The sequence below is a fragment of the Carcharhinus amblyrhynchos genome, chromosome 16 (genome assembly GCF_965287045.1).
Source record: "Carcharhinus amblyrhynchos chromosome 16, sCarAmb.v2.hapA, whole genome shotgun sequence".
Lineage (NCBI taxonomy): Eukaryota > Metazoa > Chordata > Chondrichthyes > Carcharhiniformes > Carcharhinidae > Carcharhinus > Carcharhinus amblyrhynchos.
Window position 1 is genome coordinate 56,111,204 of NC_137339.1, and position 24,714 is coordinate 56,135,917.

General features: G+C 46.7%; 1 protein-coding gene across 2 annotated transcripts in view; it reads left to right on the forward strand.

The window, feature by feature from the left end:
* The first annotated feature begins 1,085 nt into the window (after positions 1–1,085).
* Positions 1,086–24,714, forward strand: part of LOC145354026 (dysbindin) — a 40,723-nt gene continuing 17,094 nt past the window's right edge. The window contains exon 1 of one of the 2 annotated variants that reach the window (XM_080205118.1): positions 1,086–1,169. Coding sequence is in view for 1 of the 2 variants with exons in the window: in XM_080205117.1 (XP_080061243.1) it covers positions 1,496–1,532 (37 nt within the window). In the remaining variant the exon portion in view is untranslated. Of the gene's footprint in view, positions 1,170–1,332; positions 1,533–24,714 lie in introns of those variants that run through there. The other variant, XM_080205117.1, reaches the window with a different exon arrangement.

The following is a 24,714-nucleotide window of genomic DNA, read 5'->3' on the forward strand; positions in this document are numbered from 1 at the left end:
TATTTAAGGAAAGATGTAAATGTATTGGAAGCAGTTCAGAGGAGGTTTACTAAATGAATATCAGGAATGGGCGGGGGGTTTTTTTAAGGTAAGGTTGGAGAAATTAGATTTGTATCCATTAAAGTTTTGAAGAGTAAGAGGCAACTTGATTCAAACTTTTACGATCCTGAGGGAATATTGACAGGGTGGATGTAGAGAGGATATTTCCTCTTGTGGAATCAGAAGTCACTGTTTAAAAATAAGTAGTTGCTCATTTAAGACAGAAATCAGGAGAATTTATTTCTCGCAAAGGGAAAGAAAAAATAGTGAAAGCAGCATCTTTGAATGTCTTTAAGGCAGAGCTAGTTAGATTCTTGATAAACAAGGGGGTGAAAGGTTACTGGGAGCAGGTATGAAGGTGGAGTTGAGGTTACAATCAGGTCAGCTTGGATGGTGGAGCAGGCTTGATGGGCCGAGTGACCTCCTCCTGCTCTTAATCCATATGTTTATTTGAATATTCATAGAATCCCTACAGTGCAGAAGGAGGTCATTCGTCCCATCGAGCCTGCACCACAACAATCCCACCCAGGCCCTATCTCCATAACCCCATATATTTACTGTTAGTCCCCCTGACAATAAGGCGCAATTTAGCACGGCCGATCAACCTAATCTGCACATTTTTGGACTGTGGGAGGAAACCTGAGCACCCGGAGGAAACCCACACAGACATGGGGAGTACGTGCAAAGTGCACACAGATAATTACCCAAGGCTGGAATCGAACCTAGGCCCCTGGCACTGTGAGGCAGCAGTGCTAACCACTCTGCCACCTTGCCGCACATTACCGGGCGGGGGGAGGAGGTGGGGCGGTCACTGGCTATTTCCATAAGAAATGTTAATGGTGTTGGGTTTCTGAAATGGAAGTTTCCAACACACCAGTGTTAATAATTCTCACCTTGAGGAGGTAAGTGTTGCCAAAGAGAGATTAAAATAACTGGGGCATTGTGTGAGGTCTGTGTGTGAATAAGTGGGTGTTTGTTAGAGATACCTCACAAGAGTTAACAGCAGTGTCTGCACACCAAAACGATTGAAGGATCTAGCTGCCAGTCTCACACTGCAGCAGCAGCAGGGGCGAGAACTGACAATATGGGAAGGAAATTCTCGAATCTGAGTCCAGGGGATCCTCGATGAGGTGGGTTTACAATCTGCAGCAAAAGTCTTTAAAGCCTGAAGCAGTGTTGATTGCTGATTGTTTAGGTAATAATCAGGATGGCGGTGTGCATCAGTCAGCACCCCCTCTGCACCGGGACTAAAGTGGTTGGTGCCAGAGTGCTAAGCTGCAGTGATGTTCGAGCCTGTGGTTTATGTCCTGCATTGTCAGTGTGTGTCAGACAGTGGGGCAGCAGCACAGTCAGAAGCTCCAGAACTCTCCGTCTGGCTCTAGGGATGCCAATCATCACAGACACCTGCTAAGCAGACCCTGTGACATTAAACACTTCTCACTCTTCCTGTTTGGAGATGTCAACTCAAGGACCAGCCAGTAAGAGGACCCCCTGTAAGTAGGAACAACCTCCTCTCCCATTATATTTTGATTGCAGAGAAAGGCTGGATCACTGGAAAGGAATGTGGAAAGATAACTAAGCTGAAAGCTCATAGCAGAGGCTGAGACTATTGCAGTGATTAACCCTCAGTAATCTAGCCAGCATCTGATATATGTTTGAGCAGAGACAGGGATTCAAGCAGTGTGTAAATGCTTTGCAGCCTTGACTGTATTTGGGAGAGGATGTAGAACTCTGGCTCTGTTAGCGTGCCGGAGACAAATATTATCACAACATGGCAGAGTTAGAGTCAGAGAGTCAAACTTCACAACTAATCCAAGCATACACTTATAAATGGATAAGCTATGGTTAATGTGTATGTGTGTGTGTGTGCATGGAAGTAACTGAGGATTACACTTTGCAGGGTCGGTGTTATAATGATTATGCTGGAAAGATACAGTGTCACAGTGATTACACTGGGCTGAGACAGTGTCACAGTGATTACACTGGGCTGAGACAGTGTCACAGTGATTACACTGGGCTGAGACAGTGTCACAGTGATTACACTGGGCAGGGACAGTGTCACAGTGAATACAGTGGGCAGGAACAGTGTCATAGTGATTGCACTGGGCAGGAACAGTGTCACATGATTGCACTGAGCAGGGACCATGTCACAGTGATTACACTGGGCAGGGACAGTGTCACGGTGATTACACTGGGCAGGGACAGTGTCACGGTGATTACACTGGGCAGGGACAGTGTCACAGTGATTACACTGGGCAGGAACAGTGTCACAGTGATTGCACTGGGCAGGGACAGTGTCAGTGATTACACTGGACAAGGAGAGCATCACAGCGATTACACTGGACAGGGACAGTGTAAGAAATCTCACAACACCAGGTTAAAATCACTAGCTTTCGGTGTGCTGTTCCTTTGTCAGGTGAGTGGGAGTTCAGTTCACAAACAGGGCATATAAAGACACAAACTCGATTTACAGAATAATGGTTGGAATGTGAGTCTTTACAGGTAATCAAGTCTTAAAGATACAGACAATGTGAGTGGAGAGAGGGTTAAGCACAAGTTAAAGAGGTGTGTACTGTCTCCAGCTGGGACAGTTAGTAAGATTTTGCAAGCCCCGACAAGTCGAGAGGTTACAGATAGTGTGACATGATCCCAAGATCCCGGTTGAGGCTGTCCTCACATGTGCGGAACTTGGTTATCAGTCTCTGCTCAGCGACTCTGTGCTGTCATGTGTCATGAAGGCCACCTTGGAGAGCACTTACCCAAAGATCAGAGGCCGAATGCCCGTGACCACTGAAATGCTATCCCCACACTTAGCCTTCAAACAACCACACAACCTCAAACAAACCATTGTCCACAGCAAACTACCCAGCCTTCAAGAGAACAGTGACCACATCACCACACAACCCTGTCACAGCAACCTCTACAAGTCATGCCGGATCATTGACACGGATGCCATCATTTCACGTGAGAACACCGGGTACACGGCACATACACTTGCAACTCAGCCAATATTGTCTACCTGATACACTGCAGGAAAGGATGTCCTGAGGCATGGTACATTTGGGAGACCATGCAGATGCTACCGCAACGGATGAATGAACAGCACTTGACAATCACCAGGCAAGACTGTTCCCTTCCTGTTAGGGAACACTTCAGCAGTCATGGGCATTCGGTCTCTGATCTTTGGATAAACATTCTCCAAGGCTGCCTTCACGACATACGACAGCTCAGAGTCGCTGAGCAAAGACTGATAGCCAAGTTCCGCACACATGAGGACGGCCTCAACGGGGATCTTGGGTTCATGTCACACTATCTGTAACCCCCACAACTTGCCCAGGCTTGAAAAATCTCACTAACTGTTCTGGCTGGAGACAATTCACACCTCTTTAACCTGTGCTTAATCCTCTCTTCACACACATGGTCTGTACCTTTCAGGCGTGATTACCAGTAAAGGCTCACATTCCACCATTATTTCGTAAATTGAGTTGTGTCTTTATATGCCCTGTTATGAACTGAATTCCCACTCAGTTGACCACAATTCGGTTACTTTCACCTTAGTGATGGAAAGGGATAGGCATGAACCTCGGGTCAGTAGTTTTAGCTGGGGGAAGGGTAATTATGAGGCTATTAGGAGAGAATTAGGAAGCATAGGTTGGACTAGAGACTACAGGGTCTGGGAACGTCTGAAATGTGGAGTTTTTTCAAGGAGCAGCTACTGCGAGTCCTTGATATATATGTCCCTGTCAGGCAAGGAGGAAATGGTCGAGCTAGGGAACCGTGGTGCACTAAAAAAGTTGATTCACTGGTTAAAAAGAAAAAGGAGGCTTATGTCCAGATGAGACTTGAGGGCTCAGGTAGTGCACTAGAAAGCTTTAGATTGGCTAGGAGGGAGTTAAAGAGTGAGTTAAGAAGGGCTAAAAGAGGACATGAGAAGACTTTGGCTGATAGGATTAAGGAGAATCCTAAGGCGTTCTATAGATATGTTAAGAACAGAAGGTTGGTTAGGGCAAGATTAGGGCCAGTTAGAGACAGCAGTGGGAAGTTATGTGTGCAACCGGAAGAGATTGGAGAGGCATTGAACCAATATTTCTCTTCGGTATTCACGCAGGGGGACATAAATGTAGCTGTGGAGAACACTGGGTTACAGGGTTGTAAACTGGACAGTATTGCAGTTGATAAGGAGGATGTGCTAGATATTCTTGAGGGTTTGAAAATAGATAAGTCCCCTGGGCCGGACGGGATTTACCCTAGGATTCTCTGGGAGTCAAGAGAGGCGATTGCAGAGCCTCTGGCTCTGATCTTCAGGTCGTCGTTGGTCACAGGTATAGTGCCAGAAGATTGGAGGATAGCGAATGTTGTCCCATTGTTTAAGAAGCGGAACAGAGACTTCCCCGGGAATTATAGACCAGTGAGTCTTACTTCTGTTGTGGGCAAGGTTTTAGAAAAAATTATTAGGGATAGGATTTATAGTTATTTAGAGAGTAATGAATTGATTGGAGATAGCCAGCATGGCTTTGTGGAGGGTAGATCGTGTCTTACTAACCTTATTGAGTTCTTTGAGAAAGTGACCAAAGAGGTGGATGGGGGTAAGGCAGTTGACGTGGTATATATGGACTTTAGTAAGGCGTTTGATAAGGTTCACCATGGAAGGCTTCTGCAGAAAATGCAGATGTATGGGATTGAGGGTGATTTAGGTAATTGGATCAGGAATTGGCTAGCAGATAGGAGACAGAGTGTGGTGGTTGATGGTAAGTATTCGTCGTGGAGTTCAGTTACAAGTGGTGTGCCTCAGGGATCTGTTTTGGGGCCACTGCTGTTTGTAATTTTTATAAATGATCTGGATGAGGGTATAGTTGGGTGGATTAGTAAATTTGCTGATGACACCAAAGTCGCAGGTGTGGTAGATAGTGAGGAAGGGTGTCATAGTTTACAGGGAGACTTGGACAAGTTGCAGAGCTGGGCCGAGAGGTGGCGGATGGAGTTTAATGCGGAAAAGTGTGAGGTAATTCACTTTGGCAGGAATAACAGATGTGTAGAGTATAGGGCTAACGGTAGGACTCTGAATAGTGTTGATGAACAGAGGGATCTAGGTGTATGTGTACGTAGATCCCTGAAAGTTGGGAATCAAGTAGATAGGGTTGTTAGGAAGGCATACGGTGTCTTGGCGTTTATTGGTAGGGGGATTGAATTTAGGAGCTGCAGCGTCATGTTGCAACTGTACAAAACTCTGGTGCGGCCGCACTTGGAGTATTGTGTGCAGTTCTGGTCCCCACATTATAGGAAGGATGTGGAGGCTTTGGAGAGGGTGCAGAGGAGGTTTACGAGGATGTTGCCTGGTATGGAGGGGAGGTCCTATGAGGAGAGACTGAGGGATTTGAGGTTGTTTTCGTTAGAGAGAAGGCGGCTAAGAGGGGATCTTATTGAAACATATAAGATGATTAGAAGTTTAGACAGGGTGGACAGTGATAGCCTTTTTCCTCGGATGGAGAAAGCTAGCACGAGGGGGCATAGCTTTAAATTAAGGGGTGGTAGTTATAGGACGGATGTCAGGGGTAGGTTCTTTACCCAGAGGGTGGTGAGGGATTGGAATGCCCTGCCTGCTGCAGTTGTAGATGCGCCTAGTTTGGGGGCGTTTAAGAGATCCGTGGATAGGTTTATGGATGGAAAGGGATTGGTTTAGGTTAGAGGGTCATTGCTTTTTAATTGGTCGGCGCAACATCGTGGGCCGAATGGCCTGTTCTGCACTGTAATGTTCTATGTTCTATGAAGGAGCAGTGCTCCGAAAGCTAGTGGCTTTTGCTATCATATAAACCTGTTGGACTTTAACCTGGTGTTCTGAGACATCTTACTGTGTTTATCCCAGTCCAATGCCGACATCTCCACATCAGGGACAGTGTCACAGTGATTACGCTGGGCAGGGACAGTGTCACAGTGATTACGCTGGGCAGGGACAGTGTCACAGTGATTACGCTGGGCAGGGACAGTGTCACAGTGATTACACTGGGCAGGGACAATGTCACAGTGATTACACTGGGCAGGGACAGTGTCACAGTGATTACACTGGGCAGGGACAGTGTCACAGTGATTACACTGGGCAGGGACAGTGTTATAATGTAACCAATGATAAGATTGGATTTCTTATAATGTAACCAATGATAACATGCTGTGAGGGTTAGCTGATCAACCAGTAGACAATGATAACCAAAAGGCTGACCAGCTGATCCAATATAAATAAGAAGCAAACTGTAGGGAGCTTACGTGGCTTAGGGTGTGGCCCGAAGTGTTAGAGAAATGAATTTTCTTTATTAATTTTTTTTTCTTTGATTTACTTTCTGAAGTTAGTTCTTTCATTGCTGGCAACCGAGGTACCCCTACTGCCAGATGAACATTGGTAGCAGAGGAAAACCCATCGTAGCTAGGTGTTTGTTTTGTAAGTCCTGAGGAAATGCTACAGACTCAGGATATGACCATGACAGAAAATAGAAGCAAACTTACATTGTTTGATTGTCCCCCTATCTTTTTGGATGCCAAACCATACTGGCAATGAAGGGCAGAGGTGGAAATGTGATTACTACAATACCCAGGAAGAAGCAAGATATGGCATTAGCTTTGTCACTTCCAGCCAGAAGGTAAGGAGCAAAGTATTTTCTGACTGGACTGCAGATGCCCTAAACAAAGAAGAAGGTTTATAGTTCTTGTTGCAATATCTAGGTAAGTTTTACCAAAAAGATGAGTTTTTGGAAAATTATGAAGGATGGGTGATTTTTGACAGGATTAGAAGGCAAGAAAACCAGTCTATGGAGGAATACCACATGGATTTTGAATAGGGTCCATAATAGACTAATGAAATTTAATTTGGAGAGTCTAGATGTGTTATTGGCCTTTAAGTTGTTGGATTGTGCCTGTCTCAGATGAATAGTCTTCTGGTAAAGACTGGAGTACAATTTAAGGGAACACAGCCCCTCTTTGATTAAATGATATCATTAAAAAAGTTCTTTGGGAAACAATTGTTCTCTGCCACTTTTCTCTGTTCAGATTGGAATGTTATAGCAAGCAGAATGGAGGATTCAATGGTAGCTCAGCTGCGTTCTTGACCAAATGACACATAAAGGCCCCTAAAGAGAGACAATTAGACTAATAATAGATCTGATGTTGAAACTGGATATAACTGATTTGATAATGGAGATAGAAAACACACATTGGAGGAGATAAAAGATGTTTAAATTGAAGAAATGATAAAAGGGATGGTGAATCGGTATTTCTAATGCAATTCCCCATATCACTACATTGTGAATTGTCCAAAAATAAGAAATTGTGCCTTTGAAGCTACACACAAAACAGAATATGTAGAAGCTGATATTGATGAAGATGAGGACATAAGAGCATAAGAAATAGGAGCAGGAGTAGGCCATCTAGCCCTTCGAGCCTGCCCCGCCATTCAGTAAGATCATGGCTGATCTGTCGTGGCTCAGTTCCGCATTCCCGCCCTCTCCCCATAACCCTTAATCCCCTCTCTTATCAAAAACCTATCAACCCGCATCTTAAATATATTTAGCAAGGCAGCCTCCACCACTTCAACGGGCAGAGAATTCCAGAGATTCACCACCCTTTGAGTGAAGAAGTTCCTCCTCAACTCCGTTCTAAACCACCCCCCTTTATCTTGAGGCTGTGCCCCCTAGTCCTACTGTCTTTTCTGAGCGGGAAGAGCCTCTCCACCTCTATCCTATCCATCCCATTCATCATCTTATATGTCTCAATGAGATCTCCCCTCATTCTCCTAAACTCTAGCGAGTACAAGCCTAGTTTATTCAGCCTCTCCTCATAACTCAACCCCCTCAACTCTGGTATCAGCCTAGTAAACCTCCTCTGCACTCCCTCCAAGGCCAAAATATCCTTGCGTAAGTGCGGCGACCAAAACTGCACACAGTACTCCAGCTGCGGCCTCACCAGTGCCCTGTACAGTTGCAGCAAGACCTCCCTACTTTTATATTCAATCCCCCTCGCTATGAAGGCCAGCATCCCATTCGCCTTCCTGACCACCTGCTGCACCTGCAGGCTGGGTTTTTGCAACTCATGCACAAGGACCATGAGGACATTATTTTTGTCACAAAAAAATTGAGCCCATTAATATATGTGCTGATGGTAGACTCTCAACTGCACAGTTTTGGATAGTGGATGTATGTCAACTGTAAGTGGCAAAGATTGGCTAAATTGCTATTTAGGGTCTCTCTATCATAAAGAGTGAAAGAAAGTTAAATAATGTCACCTGTTTTCAACTTAGAGATGATAATAGCTTAACTTCTTCAAAAAGGAAGGTATTCCCCTGTAGAATTGCAGGAATCTGCTTGTTCATAAGTACGGATGTTGTTTCAAGTGACATATCCTTGTTATTAAGCAAGTTTGCCATGAAAAAAGCCCAGGTGACTATAGATTTGAAGCATGATAAAGCTGTGGTATTTGGAAGATGTGTAGATCTACATGTTACAACGTGGACCAAGGTTGTCTAACCAAAGGATTCATGATGCATTAGTGACAACTCTGAACAACCTCTTGATGGACAAAAAGATTATTTTGAAACATCATAAACGGTTTGCTCACTCAGCACCAGAGACTGAAAGCAATGCATCAGGATGCGGGGTTGCTAGATAATGCAGCAACAATGAGATTTGTACAACATATAGAAGGACATGTCCGTATCCAATCATGAGTCTGCCATTACCCAGGATTTCAACGATGTAATGGCAATGGATTTGGGATAATGGTAAAGGCATCAATTTATTATGGACGTGGCCACCTGGTTTAGCATATCTACAGTGATTTACAGCAAAGATAAAAAGACTATTGTGGACAAAATTATGACTTATTGGATTGGAACAAGGTTGGGGGCACAGTCTAAATTCTTGATGGACAACGGTAATGAATTTGCAAACGATGAGTTCCAGGATGAATGAAAATTTAAATATAGCGGTGCTGCATACTGCAGCAGAAAGCCCATTCAGCAATGGTCTTTGTGAACAGTATGCAGTAATAGATGATATGCTGCATAAAGCTTTGGCCAATAAACTGGATTGTAAATTGCAGATTGATTACTGTGGGCATTCCATGCAGAAATGACAAGGTGCTGCATAGGAGACTGTTTAATAAGTGCCCATGGTATTAAGGATAAGATACTGGCATGGAAAGAGAATTGGCTGACTGGCAGAAAGTAGAGAGTGGGGATAAAGGGGTCTTTATCAGAATGGCACCGATGACTAGTGGTGTGCCTCAGGGGTCAGTGCTGGGACCACAACTTTTCACCACATACATTAACAATTTGGAGGAAGGAACTGAAGGCACTGTTGCGAGGTTTGCAGATGATACAAAGATATGTAGAGGGACAGATAGTATTGAGGAAGCAGGGGGGCTGCAGAAGGACTTGACCAGGTTAGGAGAGTGGGCAAAGAAGTGGCAGATGGAATATAATGTGGAAAAGTGTGAGGTTATGCACATTGGAAGGAGCAATGGAGGCATAGACTATTTTCTAAATGGGAAAATGCTTAGGAAATCAAAAACAAAGGGACTTAGGAATCATTGTTCAAGACTTTCTTAAGGTTAACATGCAAGTTCAGTTGGCAGTTAGGAAGGCAAATGCAATGTTAGCACTCTTGTCAAGAGGGCTAGAATACAAGAGGAGGGATGTACTTCTGAGGCTATATAAGGCTCTTGTCAGACCTCATTTGGATTATAGTGAGCAATTTTGGGCCCTATATCTAAGGAAGGATGTGCTGGCCTTGGAAAGAATCTAGAGCAGATTCACAAGAATGATCCCTGGACTGAAGATCTTGTCATGCGAGGAATGGTTGAGGACTCTGGGTCTGTACTCATTGGCATTTAAAAGGATGACGGGGGTGATCTTATTGAAGCATACAGGCCTGATACTGACATTGAAATTGATACTGACATTGAAATTGATACTGTAAGGCCTGGATAGAGTGAAGAGGATATTTTCACCAATAGGAAAAACTAGAAGCAGAGGGCACATCCTCAGGCTAAAGGGACGATCCTTTAAAACAGAGATGAGGAGGAATTTCTTCAGCCAGAGAGTGGTGAATCTGTGGAACTCTTTTCCACAGAAGGCTGTGGAGGTTAAGACAGAGATAGATAGGTTACTGATTAATAAAGGGGTCGGGGATTATGGGGAAAAGGCAGGAGAATGGAGATGAGAAAAATATCAGCCACGATTGAATGGCAGAACAGACTCGATGGACCGAGTGGCCTAATTCTGCTCCTATGTCTTATGGGAAAACGAGGTGGAAAGATGGAAGCCAAAAAAAGCAAGATTTAAGTTCTAATGATGAGTCAGCAAGCACTTGTGAACCCAGAAAAAGGTCACAAACCTGCGACTGAAGTTGTGTTAACTAAGAAGAGGTCTGAGAGTAGCAGCCCTGTCAGGGACAGATACGGCAGTACAGGCCCGAGTTTAATGAGGAAGGCTAGGAATCAAATCAATAACAGTAATAGGAGTAGAAGCCTCCATGATAGGGAACTGTTGGTGGCTGCCAATGGAGCTTGTGGAAATAAGAGAGGGCAAACAAGGAGAATTGGACAGTTGGAAAAAGTTTGGGGTCTATACCAAGGTACCAGATGAAGGGCAGCCTGATCTGTCCCATCAGTGGGTTTGCACAGAGAAAGCTTTGCAAGATGGGACTTACAAAGCAAAAGCCAGATTAGTAGCCTGTGGGTGTGAGGAACATTTGGAGAGGAGAGAGAATCCAGGGAAAGTGACATGAAAATCTTTTTTACTGTCCTAGTATCTAACAATTGGGAATGTAGGTCGATAGAAATCAACGCAGCATTTCTGCAGGATGAAACATTTGAAAGTTTTTTTGAAGCCACTCAAAGAAGCGAGGACCATTGTGGAAACTGAACAAATGCATATACAGATTGGGTGATGCATCAAGGGTTTGGCATTTCTCTGTATGTTCTGTATTACTGAAAACTGGCTGTGTCCAGTTAAAAGCAGATCCTGCGATGTTCTATTGACAGTCTGAAGGAAAATTGGTTGGAGCTTTCATGATGCATGTTGTTGACTTCCTATGGGATGACACAGAAGAGTTTGTAAAGAGGGTAATTAATAGGTTAAACAACATAATTTAAAGTCGGGAGTCAAGCGGCTTGTGCCGCTTGATTTCCGACAAAGCAAATCCGGCATAACAAATAATCAACAGGGGTATGTAGATAGCATTGATCCTATTCCCATAACCAGAGAAAGACTGATGAAAAAAGACAAACCAGCCAACCAAAAAGAAACAGAATTGTTGAGGATTATGATAGGCCAGCTAAATTGGCTACGTGCACAGAAAAGGCCAGATGAGAGCTATAACGTCCCAGAACTAAATAATATGATGATGCGCGCTTCAGTCCAAGAGATCTTTAAAAGAGATCTTTTAAAAATTTAAAAGATTTTTAAATCTTTACAAAACGATTTAAAGCTAAGGAGGACTGGAAGATATGAAGTTAGCCATGTTTAGTGGAGGTGGTAGATATGATGCATCTGGCTGATACATTAACACAGTTATTTCTTGTGGACATGTCGGGAAAGAAAGTACCAGTTGAGTGTTACATGGACAATGTTCACTCGACAAAAGGTGTAACAGAAAAGCAACTGAGAATTGATTTGGCCACCATTAAATAAATGCTGGAAAATAACTCAACTGGGTTGTTGCAAACCTACAGATATCTGTTTTACTACAATGGGTGTAGATACTGGAAAGTTGTTACGTATTGTGGAGGATGGTTCCCTTAATTTGAAAAGAATAGAAAAAGGAGAATCTGTTATAATGTAACCAATGGCAAAATGATGAGTTGTTCAGCTGACCCAGTATAAATCAGCAGCAGGTAGGAATTGTGGGAAGCTGATGGGGCCCAAAGAGTTAGAGTAATTAAGTTTCTTTATTAAACCTTTCTCTTTGATTTACTTTCTAAAGTTAGTTCTTTTATTATTTGCAACTGAAGTACCTCTACCGCCAGATGAATGACAGTGTCACAGTGATTACGCCGGGCAGGGACAGCGTCGCAGTGATTACACCGGGCAGGGACAGCGTCGCAGTGATTACGCCGGGCAGGGACAGCGTCGCAGTGATTACGCCGGGCAGGGACAGCGTCGCAGTGATTACGCCGGGCAGGGACAGCGTCGCAGTGATTACGCCGGGCAGGGACAGCGTCGCAGTGATTACGCCGGGCAGGCACAGCGTCGCAGTGATTACGCCGGGCAGGGACAGCGTCGCAGTGATTACGCCGGGCAGGGACAGCGTCGCAGTGATTACGCCGGGCAGGGACAGCGTCGCAGTGATTACGCCGGGCAGGGACAGCGTCGCAGTGATTACGCCGGGCAGGGACAGCGTCGCAGTGATTACGCCGGGCAGGGACAGCGTCGCAGTGATTACGCCGGGCAGGGACAGTGTGATGTGGAGATGCCAGCATTGTACTGGGGGAAGCACAATAAGATGTCTCACAACACCAGGTTAAAGTCTAACAGGTCTATTGGGTAGCACAAGCTTTCAGTCCTTCTTCAGGTGAGTGAGGAGTTGTGTTCACAAACAGACCATATATGGACACAAGCTCAATTTACAAGCTAATGGTTGGAATTACAGTGATGACACTGGGCGGGGACAGTGTGATTTAGATGCGAAACGTTGGCTTTATTCTCTCCCCACTGATGCTGTCAGACCTGCTGAGATTTTTCAGTATTTTCTGTTTTTGTTTCAGATTCCAGCAGCTACAGTATTTTGCTTTTATCCATTAATGACTACACTGGGCAGAGACAGTGTCACAGTGATTACACTGGGCAGGGATAGTGCTACAGTGATTACACTGGGCAGGGACAGTGCTGCAGTGATTACACTGGGCTCAGACAGTGCTACAGCGATTACACTGGGCAGGGACAGTGCTGCAGCGATTACACTGGGCAGGGACAGTGCTGCAGCGATTACACTGGGCAGGGACAGTGCTGCAGTGATTACACTGGGCAGGGACAGTGCTGCAGTGATTACACTGGGCAGGGACAGTGCTGCAGTGATTACACTGGGCAGGGACAGTGCTACAGTGATTACACTGGGCAGGGACAGTGCGATAGTGATGGGATGCTAAGGATTGGACTGGGTATAGTTACTCCCAGTATGTTGTAATAAGTTCCTCTGATCTGGGTATGTTCGGCTTTATTCAGCATGTGACAGTTTTTCATTGCACTTGTCAGGGTGATGCCTGAATGATGATGATTGGCTCTGTTAAGAAGATAGGAACTTGAGTTGCTCCTTGAACTGGATAATTTAAATTGAGAACACAGCTTTGATACCATTGGTGTCTCATTAAAACCATGGAGTAATGTTGGGGCACTGAGATTATGCACAATAAGCAGTTGTATCTGGTGATTAAGGGACAGAACAGTGTTCTGCTTCAGATACTGTGAGTGGCCCTGAAGAAGTATTTAGTATAAGTAGTGCTAAGATGCTGACCACTCCACAGCTCTGCTCACACACTAAGATCAGAGCAATAAAGACAAGCTAATGTTTTAGGAGGGGCTAATATGAAGAGGGCGATGTGTTTGAGAGAATGTTTATCTTTTAGTTGACTTTTTAAGGAGAATTATGAAGTTTTACAAGGGGAATTAACATGATTTGGCCATATGCACACACACACACACACAGACACAGGTTATCAGTAAATACATAACACTGATTTGCACTAACCTTACAATTTTCAAACTTGCCATCTCTCTTAAACACACAATTGTGTTCAACAATAGGAAGAACTAGTTGAAGAAATCCTCAACGATTGTCAGGACAGCTGCTTATTAATTTCAGCTGGCTCTGTTTATAGAAGTGTTTCATGGTTTGCAGAATTGTTTAAAGTGGGTGAGAGTTGGTAAAGGTGACAGGGAGCATGCTGCCCAGGGACAAAGCTAATTTCTTCATTTCAGCATATCCAGTTGGTAGAGGAAATGTATCAAACATCCTCAATTTCACCATCCATTGCTGCATAGCAGAGACGACAAAGGCTCTTTACATCAGGAGAGGGGAGTTTATTGTGTTCACTCTGAATGACAGAAGCATGTGGGAAGTCTATGTGGCTTTGCCGGGTTACTGACTTACCCACGGTACAGGGTGCCATTGACTGTAGGCTTTGTGGGTACCAGATCTCAGTGCTGAGAGGTACTATAAGCATCAAGATTACTGCTCATTGTGCAACGTGAGACCACACTCAGGGCACTGGCTGCTCCCATTACTTTTTCTGTATCGTCTGGAGGTTCCCTCTGGATAAAAGGACCTCTCAACTCCTGCCCACATTGTGCTAAAGGTCTTGCACAATGCCTGGGAACATCAGAGCCCACTGTCTACCCTGACAGATAGTGCTCTTTCTGCTCAGAATGTCTTCCTCAGCCACTTCCAGCTCCAGCTGTAATCAGAATCCACCTCCACTTTAAGAGATGCTCATTAGCTCCAGCAGAATAAGTAGTTCCAACTTCACTTGAACTTGGGGTGCCAATTATGTAATGCTGCCACTCAACAGCACATTCAATGCTGGGCTCTGCCCCATAGTTACGTTTTGGGGTTTTTGAATTTTCACCCGACATGTTTACATGGGACTGGCATGTTTACGGTTGAGCTGGTCCTTTCTGTGTGTGTGAGAAAGAGGTTGGTACATGTGGAGAACAGTAGCGCCTCACATTTTGCACCAGCTCTTCCAATTATAGACACAAGCTCATTGCGGTGCCAGGCTTGCCCACCTACAGATCACTCTGACCATCAACATTTCCAACAATCCCAGCCACTTCTCCTGATGTCATTCCTTCTAGCCATAATCCCAAAGGACAATAGACATCTCATACACTCATAGTCATAGAGGTCTACATCACAGGGAAAGGCCCTTTGGCCCATTAAATTTACGTCTATCAAAGAAAAACCACCCAACTATTCTAATGCCATTTTCCAGCACTTGATTGCCTTACATCACAAATGTACATCTAAATACTACTTAAATGTTACGTTTCCACCACCTTTTCAGGCAGTGAGTTTCAGATTCCTACCATCCTTTGGATGAAAAAGTTTATCCTCACATCCCCTCTAAATCTCCTATCCTTTACCTTAAATCTATGACCCAGGACAGTTAGTGAGATTTTGCAAGCCCAGGCAAGTCATGGGGATTACAGATAGCATGACATGAACCCAAGTTCCTGGTTGAGACCATCCTCATGTGTGCGGAACTTAACTATCAGTTTCTGCTCAGCAATTCTGCGTTGTCGTGTGTCATGAAGGCTGCCTTGGAGAACACTTACCTGAAGATCACTTACCTGAAGATCAAAGGCAATAGTAGCTTTCATGGCGAGGTTGAGGCAAATAGCTGAACATTGTGAATTTGGGTCTGCCCCTAATGAGATGTTGAGAGACCGGCTAGTGTGTGGGGTGAATTATACTGCCATTGAAGAAATGACTGGCAGAAACAGAAAGAACCTAAAGAAGGCATTAGAAATTGCCCTTGCTATGGAAAGTGCAGAAAAAAGCTTGATGGAATTTCAAAGTAGGCAAGCTTGAGAGGTCTACTGAATTTAGAAAGGAACTGCTAATGACAGTCGTGAAAGGGATGTGGGTGCTGCGTTTAATGAACGAAGTACAGAACCAAAGATTGCAGAGGTATAGGAGATTCAGTCTACAATGCATGCTATTAGTGTGGGAGACCCCACCTGTAGAAGTGTAGGTTTAGAAAAACTGTGTGTTATGTCTGCAGCAGGAAAGGGCATATAAAAAGCAAGTGCAAGGAGAAACAGGATCTGCCTGCTGGAGAAAAAAAAACATTTTGGCTCCAGTGCACAGTGCAGAGATTCCTTCTGAAAATATTAGATGTATACAGATTGAATGATATTAAAATGGGCAAGATGGCTTCCATTACAATCATAATGATAGTTAATGGCTGGCTACTAAAACTGGAGGTAGACACAGGAGCTACTGCCACAGTATTGAGAGAACAAACTTATTGATACCTACAGGGAGGTGTTCAGTCTCTGAAATTAAAGGACACAGCAACAGGGCTAGCAACGTATATGGGGGGGTGGGGGGGGTGGATTTTGGGAACAATATCAGTACCTGTTAGTTACAGACAGCAGTTTGTTCAATTGCCTTTATAGTGGCCAAGGCCAAGTTTGATGGGACAAGAATGGCTTCAAAAAATAAAATTGAATTGGCTAGAAATTTTCAAAATAAATGAAGAGGACCTACATGACATCCTCCAGAGATTTCAGGAAGGATTAGGCAAGATATATAGCTGAAAGCCAAAATGTATGTACATCCAGAGGCCAAGCCACAATTTTAGACAGTAAGACAGTATTCATTACAGGATGAGTGGGTGGAGACTGAATTTAGACAATTGCAAGATTTGGGCATTATCAAACCCGTGCCTTCGCGACTGGGCAGCTCCCATTGTGCCCATACTTAAGCCAGGCAAGACCATACAAATATGTGGGGACTACAAATTAACAGTCAGTCGGCAAAATTGGACAGGTGATCTATATCTAAAATACAAGACCTGTCTGCCAACTAGCTGGAGGAGCAACTTACACTAGGTTAAGCCTGAGTCATGCGTAATGTTTTTTAAAATTTAGTTTTAGTGTCACAAGCAGGCTTACATTAACATTGCAATGAAGGTACTGTGAAAATCTCCTGGATGAGGAATCCAGAGAGTTTGTCATTAAAATTGACAAAATTCACAGATTGAGAAAGAGGGGTTAGTTGTTACCTTCGGGATAAAGAAATTCCACCAATATGTTTATGGATGGTATTTCACATAATTACTGATCATAGACCCCTGCTAGGCTTATTTAGAGAAGACAGCCATCCCTCTAACTGAATCTGTGAGGGTGCAGCATTGGGTTTATTGATGGCCATTCATGAATATACCTTCTAACACAAACCCGGGCCACAAATATCAAATATGTAAGCCTTGAGCTGTCTCCAGTGTTACAAATAATTATCCTTGCCTTGAATTTCCTCAACTAACTGCTAGGTCATCATCACAGATCAAACATTGGGCTCAGGAGGATCCAGTACCATCCAGAGTTAAACATACAGTTCTTCATGGCTGTACTACCAAGGCATATTTGAAGAAATCCTTACAAATAAGAAAGGGCAAACTGAGCTGCAAATAATGGTGTCCTCCTGTGGAACGAGAGGGTGGTCATCCCCACATCTGGCAGGAAGTTATTGAAAGAATGACAGGGCGCCCACCCAGGGATGTCCAAGATGGAAATGTTGGCTCACAGCTTTGTGCGGTGGCCCGAGTTAGACACAGACATAGAAAGTATGGTTAGACACTGCGACCACTGCCAAGCACAACAAGGTTCCCGTCAGCAGCCTTGATGCAACCTTGGCAGTCACCAGGTCAGCCATGGTTGTAACTTCACATTGTTTTTATAGACTCATTCATGGGCACCATATTCCTACCTAGAGTGGATGCACTCTCAAAATGGTGAGACCTCTATGAAATGAAGTCCACAACTTATCTGGCAACAGCTGAAAATTTAAGACAAACCTTACCTGCCCATGGATTGCCAGAGGTGTTGGTTTTGGATAATGGGACAGCATTCAGCAGTGAGAAGCTCCAGCATTTCATACTGTCAAATGACATTCAGAATATACGTATTGCATTCTCCTCCTTGAATGGACTGGGGGAGAGGTATGTACAAATCTTTAAAGCAGCCATGGAAAAAGCAGCCACACAATCCCTGAAGACCAAATGTGTGTATTTTCTATAGAACAGTGCCCCAACTGACCACTGCAGTAAGACCTACCAAGATGCTGATGGGTAGGTGTAATCGAACCAGCTTGGACCTGATGTTTCCAAATTTGGTAGGGAGGTTGGAGGCAAAGCAGAGTGTGCAAAGAAACATCATGATTCTACAAAGTCTGAGAGAACATTCAAAGTGATGATCCACTCCAAGGGAAGGCGATGGCCTGGTGGTATTATCGCTGGACTATTAATCCAGAAACTCAGCTAATGCTCTAGGGACCCGGATTCGAATCCCATCACGGCAGATGGTAGAATTTGAATTCAATAAAAATATCTGGAATTAAGAATCTACTGATGACCATGAAACCATTGTTGATGGTCATAAAAACCCATCTGGTTCACTAATGTCCTTTAGGGAAGAAAATCTGTCATCCTTACCTGGTCTGGCCTACATGTGACTCCAGAGCCATAGCAATGTGGTTGATTCTCACTGCATTCCAAAGGTAACCAAGATTGGGGGAAAGGCAAATTGTGCGGAGGGTGTGGAGAGTCTGCAGAAGGATCTAGATAGGCTGGGCGAATGGGCCAGGAAATGGCAAATGGAATTTAATGTTGGCAAGTGTGAGGTGGTCCACTTTGGTAGGAAGAATGGTAGGAAGGACTATTACTTACGTGGCGAAAAACTGCAGCAGGCGACGGTGCAGAGGGACCTCGGGGTCCTTGTGCATGAGTCGCAAAAACCCAGCTTGCAGGTGCAGCAGGTGGTCAGGAAGGCGAATGGGATGCTGGCCTTCATAGCGAGGGGGATTGAATATAAAAGTAGGGAGGTCTTGCTGCAGCTGTATAGGGCATTGGTGAGGCCGCAGCTGGAGTACTGTGTGCAGTTTTGGGCGCCGCACCTGCGCAAGGATATTTTGGCCCTGGAGGGAGTGCAGAGGAGGTTTACTAGGCTGATACCGGAGTTGAGGGGATTGAGCTATGAGGAGAGGCTGAATAAACTAGGCTTGTACTCGTTAGAGTTTAGAAGAATGAGGGGAGATCTCATTGAGACGTATAAGATGATGAATGGGATGGATAGGATAGAGGTGGAGAGACTCTTCCCGCTCAAAAAAGACAGTAGGACTAGGGAGCACAGCCTCAAGATAAAGGGGAGGCGGTTTAGAACGGAGTTGAGGAGGAACTTCTTCACTCAAAGGGTGGTGAATCTCTGGAATTCTCTGCCCGTTGAAGTGGTGGAGGCTGCCTCGCTAAATATTTTTAAGAAGCGGGTTGATGGGTTCTTGATAAGAGAGGGGATTAAGGGTTATGGGGAGAGGGCGGGAAAGTGGAACTGAGCCACGACAGATCAGCCATTATCTTATTGAATGGCGGGGCAGGCTCGAAGGGCTAGATGGCCTACTCCTGCTCCTATTTCTTATGTTCTTATGTAACTAGGGAAGGATAATAAATGCTCTAGCCAGCGATGCCCATGTACCATGAATGATTTAAAAAAAATGTAATATATGCTAAAAAAATTTGGGACTTGTCACAGTTGGGTTCCAGGTGTTGTTATGACCAGGAGGGGGCCATATTGTTGTACTGCAGGGATGCTATGATTCTATTCTACTTGAGAAGAAGGGAGTCACATAGAGAACCAGTGGGGCAGTCTGCTCGAAGTATGCCTGACAAAGATGTTGTGATTGAAAGCAGTATGGAAACATTCATGGGATGGAACATTTAAATTATGAAGAGAGGTTGGATAGGCTTGGGTTGTTTTCATTGCAGCAGAGAAGACTGAGGGGTGACCTAATTGAGATGTTCAAGATTATGAGGGCCATGGACAGGGTGGGTAGGGAGCAGCTGTTCCTCTTAGTTGAAGGGTCAGTTATGAGGGGACACAAGTTAAAAGTGAGGGGTGGGAGGTTTAGTGAGGGGATTTAAGGAGAAACTTTTTTACCCAGAGAGTGTTGACAGTCTGGAGTGCACTGCCTGGGAGGGTAGTGGGGGCAGATGTCTCACATCCTTTAAAAAGTACCTGGATGAGTACTTGGCATGCCATAACATTCAGGGCTATGGGCCAAGTGCTGGCAAATGGGATTAGGTAAGGCAGGCCTTTCATGCGTCAGTGCAGACTCGATGGGCCAAAGGGCCTCTTCTGCATGTAGTATTCTGTGATTCTGTGAAAAAAGTCAGCCTGAGGAAAGGCCAAGTACTGCTCCTGCAGAAACTGGAAAAGTGATCTGCACTGATTCACCTTTACAAGTGGGAAGCCTGATTTCTGGAAGTGAAACGGGATCTGTCCTCGCATCCTTTTAAGCTGCGCCACTCCCAGAGGGAGAGGAAATCCCCTGATACACAGACTTCACAATGGACTGTGAAAAATAATTCATTTATGGTGTTATATTGTAAATAATTTAATTTTTGATGGCAGGTGTTAATAAGGACTTAAAGGGGTACTTAAAGCTCCTTTAATGGGTGAGGTTTCAGAGTTTCATGTGACACAATCAGCCAAAATGTATGAATCCTGGGTGAGTGCCGACTCTCCGGGCAGTCTGCGATTCGGAGTCAAAGCATTCGGTAGCACCTACCTCAGTCTCTGTAAATAGTTACTCTAGTTGTACAGTTTTGCTGTTACTCTGCTTGGTGATTGCTACTCCTACTATATTACAGTAAAAAACCTCAGTTGTACTTCATTGGCTGCAAAGTGCTTTGGAAAATGGTGACAGTATTTTGCAAACACAAATCTCTCTCGAGTCTTATTTCTTAATGACTTTAATGCAATAGGCAGCAATATATCCAAATTTGCTGAGAATACATAGACTGCTGACATGGTTACAGTGTAAACAGGAGCACAAAGAGATATTGATAGCTAATATGAGTAGACAAAACCCCAACAGATGGATTTCAACATAGCTAAGTCTGAATCATACAAACTTAGAGAACACAAGGATTTTGAACCAAAAAATGGAAGTTCAGGTTTTTTTTTAAAATGGTGAATAGCAAGAACTATCAGTGCTACAGGTACAAGTCCACGTACATAGATCATTATTGTGTAGCAGCCATCAACAAGCCTGTGGAGCCTCTGCCAAAAGCATCCTGAGCAATAGAAGCTATGTCACAGTATTGTCCCTCGCTCAGCAAAGATGTCTGAGTGGCATCTTCAAGAACAACTTTCACTCACTGTTAGTCTTAATAAACCTTTGCAAATAGTTATCATCAAAAACATTTTATTTACAAAGGCTGTTACCACAGCCACAAAGGGCAGAGGTGGTCATTGATAGAATTCCTCGTGGAATTTGTGGGATATGACCTTCCTTATTGAATAAGTGGAGGCTCGCCCAATGAGAAGTGAGCACTGGGGGTTTAAAAAGCTGTCACTTCAACCCAGATGGTTGTTGTAGGTCCCGGGGTCCAGACTTACTCGCTGTAAGCTGCTCTTTCTTTTGGTAAAGAAAGGGTCTGTGGTGATGGGGAACTGGCTTTGGCTAAATTACTAAATTGGGAACGAGAAATAAAAAGAAAATCTCTCCAGACAACTTCCATAAATAAAGAATCTTCTCTGGTAAGAAAACGCCATTATGCCTCTTTTTGGGAAACCTGAACCCTTTGACACCAGTGGGGAAGACTGGGCCCAGTGTACCGAGCCAGCGGGGAAGACTGGGCCCAGTGTACAGAGCCAGCGGGGAAGACTGGGCCCAGTGTACAGAGCCAGCGGGGAAGACTGGGCCCAGTGTACCGAGCCAGCGGGGAAGACTGGGCCCAGTGTACCGAGCCAGCGGAGAAGACTGGGCCCAGTGGACCGAGCCAGCGGAGAAGACTGGGCCCAGTGTACCGAGCCAGCGGAGAAGACTGGGCCCAGTGTACCGAGCCAGCGGAGAAGACTGGGCCCAGTGTACCGAGCCAGTGGGGAAGACCGGGCCCAGTGTACCGAGCCAGTGGGGAAGACTGGGCCCAGTATACAGAGCCAGTGGGGAAGACTGGACCCAGTGTACCGAGCCAGCAGAGAAGACTGGGCCCAGTATACAGAGCCAGCGGGGAAGACTGGGCCCAGTGTACCGAGCCAGCGGAGAAGACTGGGCCCAGTGGACCGAGCCAGCGGAGAAGACTGGGCCCAGTGTACCGAGCCAGCGGAGAAGACTGGGCCCAGTGTACCGAGCCAGTGGGGAAGACCGGGCCCAGTGTACCGAGCCAGTGGGGAAGACTGGGCCCAGTATACAGAGCCAGTGGGGAAGACTGGACCCAGTGTACCGAGCCAGCAGAGAAGACTGGGCCCAGTATACAGAGCCAGTGGGGAAGACCGGGCCCAGTGTACCGAGCCAGCGGGGAAGACTGGGCCCAGTGTATAATCGAGCCAGCAGAGAAGACTGGGCCCAGTGTACAGAGCCAGTGGGGAAGACTGGACCCAGTGTACCGAGCCAGCGGGGAAGACTGGGCCCAGTGTACAGAGCCAGTGGGGAAGACTGGACCCAGTGTACCGAGCCAGCGGGGAAGACTGGGCCCAGTGTACCGAGCCAGCGGGGAAGACTGGACCCAGTGTACCGAGCCAGCAGAGAAGACTGGGCCCAGTATACAGAGCCAGTGGGGAAGACTGGACCCAGTGTACCGAGCCAGCGGGGAAGACTGGGCCCAGTGTACCGAGCCAGCAGAGAAGACTGGGCCCAGTGTACCGAGCCAGCGGAGAAGACTGGGCCCAGTGTACTGAGCCAGCGGGGAAGACTGGGCCCAGTGTACCGAGCCAGCGGGGAAGACTGGGCCCAGTGTACCGAGCCAGCGGGGTGTACCAAGCCAGCGGGGAAGACTGGGCCCAGTGTACCGAGCCAGCGGAGAAGACTTGGCCCAGTATAACGAGCCAGCGGGGAAGACTGGGCCCAGTATACAGAGCCAGCAGAGAAGACTGGGCCCAGTATAGAGAGCCAGTGGGGAAGACTGGGCCCAGTGTATAATCGAGCCAGCAGAGAAGACTGGGCCCAGTATACCAAACCAGCGGGGAAGACTGGGCCCAGTGTACCGAGCCAGCGGGGAAGACTGGGCCCTGTATACAGAGCCAGCGGGGAAGACTGGGCCCAGTGTACCAAACCAGCGGGGAAGACTGGGCCCAGTATACCAAACCAGCGGGGAAGACTGGGCCCAGTATACCAAACCAGCGGGGAAGACTGGGCCCAGTATACCAAACCAGCGGGGAAGACTGGGCCCAGTATACCAAACCAGCGGGGAAGACTGGGCCCAGTATACCAAACCAGCGGGGAAGACTGGGCCCAGTATACCAAACCAGCGGGGAAGACTGGGCCCAGTATACCAAACCAGCGGGGAAGACTGGGCCCAGTGTACCGAGCCAGCGGGGAAGACTGGGCCCAGTATAGAGAGCCAGTGGAGAAGACTGGGCCCAGTGTATAATCGAGCCAGCAGAGAAGACTAGGCCCAGTATACAGAGCCAGTGGGGAAGACTGGGCCCAGTGTACCGAGCCAGCGGGGAAGACTGGGCCCAGTATACCAAACCAGCGGGGATGACTGGGCCCAGTATACCAAACCAGCGGGGAAGACTGGGCCCAGTGTATATCGAGCCAGCAGAGAAGACTGGGCCCAGTATACAGAGCCAGTGGGGAAGACTGGGCCCAGTGTATATTGAGCCAGCAGAGAAGACTGGGCCCAGTATACCGAGCCAGCGGGGAAGACTGGGCCCAGTGTACCGAGCCAGCGGGGAAGACTGGGCCCAGTATACCGAGCCAGTGGGGAAGACTGGGCCCAGTGTATAATCGAGCCAGCAGAGAAGACTGGGCCCAGTATACCGAGCCAGTGGGGAAGACTGGGCCCAGTGTATAATCGAGCCAGCAGAGAAGACTGGGCCCAGTATACAGAGCCAGTGGGGAAGACTGGACCCAGTGTACCGAGCCAGCGGGGAAGACTGGGCCCAGTATAGAGAGCCAGTGGAGAAGACTGGGCCCAGTATACCAAACCAGCGGGGAAGACTGGGCCCAGTATACCAAACCAGCGGGGAAGACTGGGCCCAGTGTACCGAGCCAGCGGGGAAGACTGGGCCCAGTATACCAAACCAGCGGGGAAGACTGGGCCCAGTGTACCGAGCCAGCGGGGAAGACTGGGCCCAGTATAGAGAGCCAGCGGGGAAGACTGGGCCCAGTATACCAAACCAGCGGGGAAGACTGGGCCCAGTATACAGAGCCAGCGGGGAAGACTGGGCCCAGTATACCAAACCAGCGGGGAAGACTAGGCCCAGTATACAGAGCCAGTGGGGAAGACTGTGCCCAGTGTACCGAGCCAGCGGGGAAGACTGGGCCCAGTATACCAAACCAGCGGGGAAGACTGGGCCCAGTATACCAAACCAGCAGGGAAGACTGGGCCCAGTATAACGAGCCAGCGGGGAAGACTGGGCCCAGTATAACGAGCCAGCGGGGAAGACTGGGCCCAGTGTACCGAGCCAGCGGGGAAGACTGGGCCCAGTATACAGAGCCAGTGGGGAAGACCGGGCCCAGTGTATCGAGCCAGCAGAGAAGACTGGGCCGTGTATAATCGAGCCAGCGGGGAAGACTGGGCCCAGTGTATATCGAGCCAGCGGGGAAGACTGGGCCCAGTGTATAATCGAGCCAGCGGGGAAGACTGGGCCCAGTGTATAATCGAGCCAGCGGGGAAGACTGGGCCCAGTGTATATCGAGCCAGCAGAGAAGACTGGGCCCAGTGTATATCGAGCCAGCAGAGAAGACTGGGCCCAGTGTATACCGAGCCAGCGGGGAAGACTGGGCTCAGTGTATATCGAGCCAGCGGAGAAGACTGGGCCCAGTGTATATCGAGCCAGCGGGGAAGACTGGGCCCAGTATATATCGAGCCAGCAGAGAAGACTGGGCCCAGTGTATATCGAGCCAGCGGGGAAGACTGGGCCCAGTGTATATCGAGCCAGCAGAGAAGACTGGGCCCAGTGTATATCGA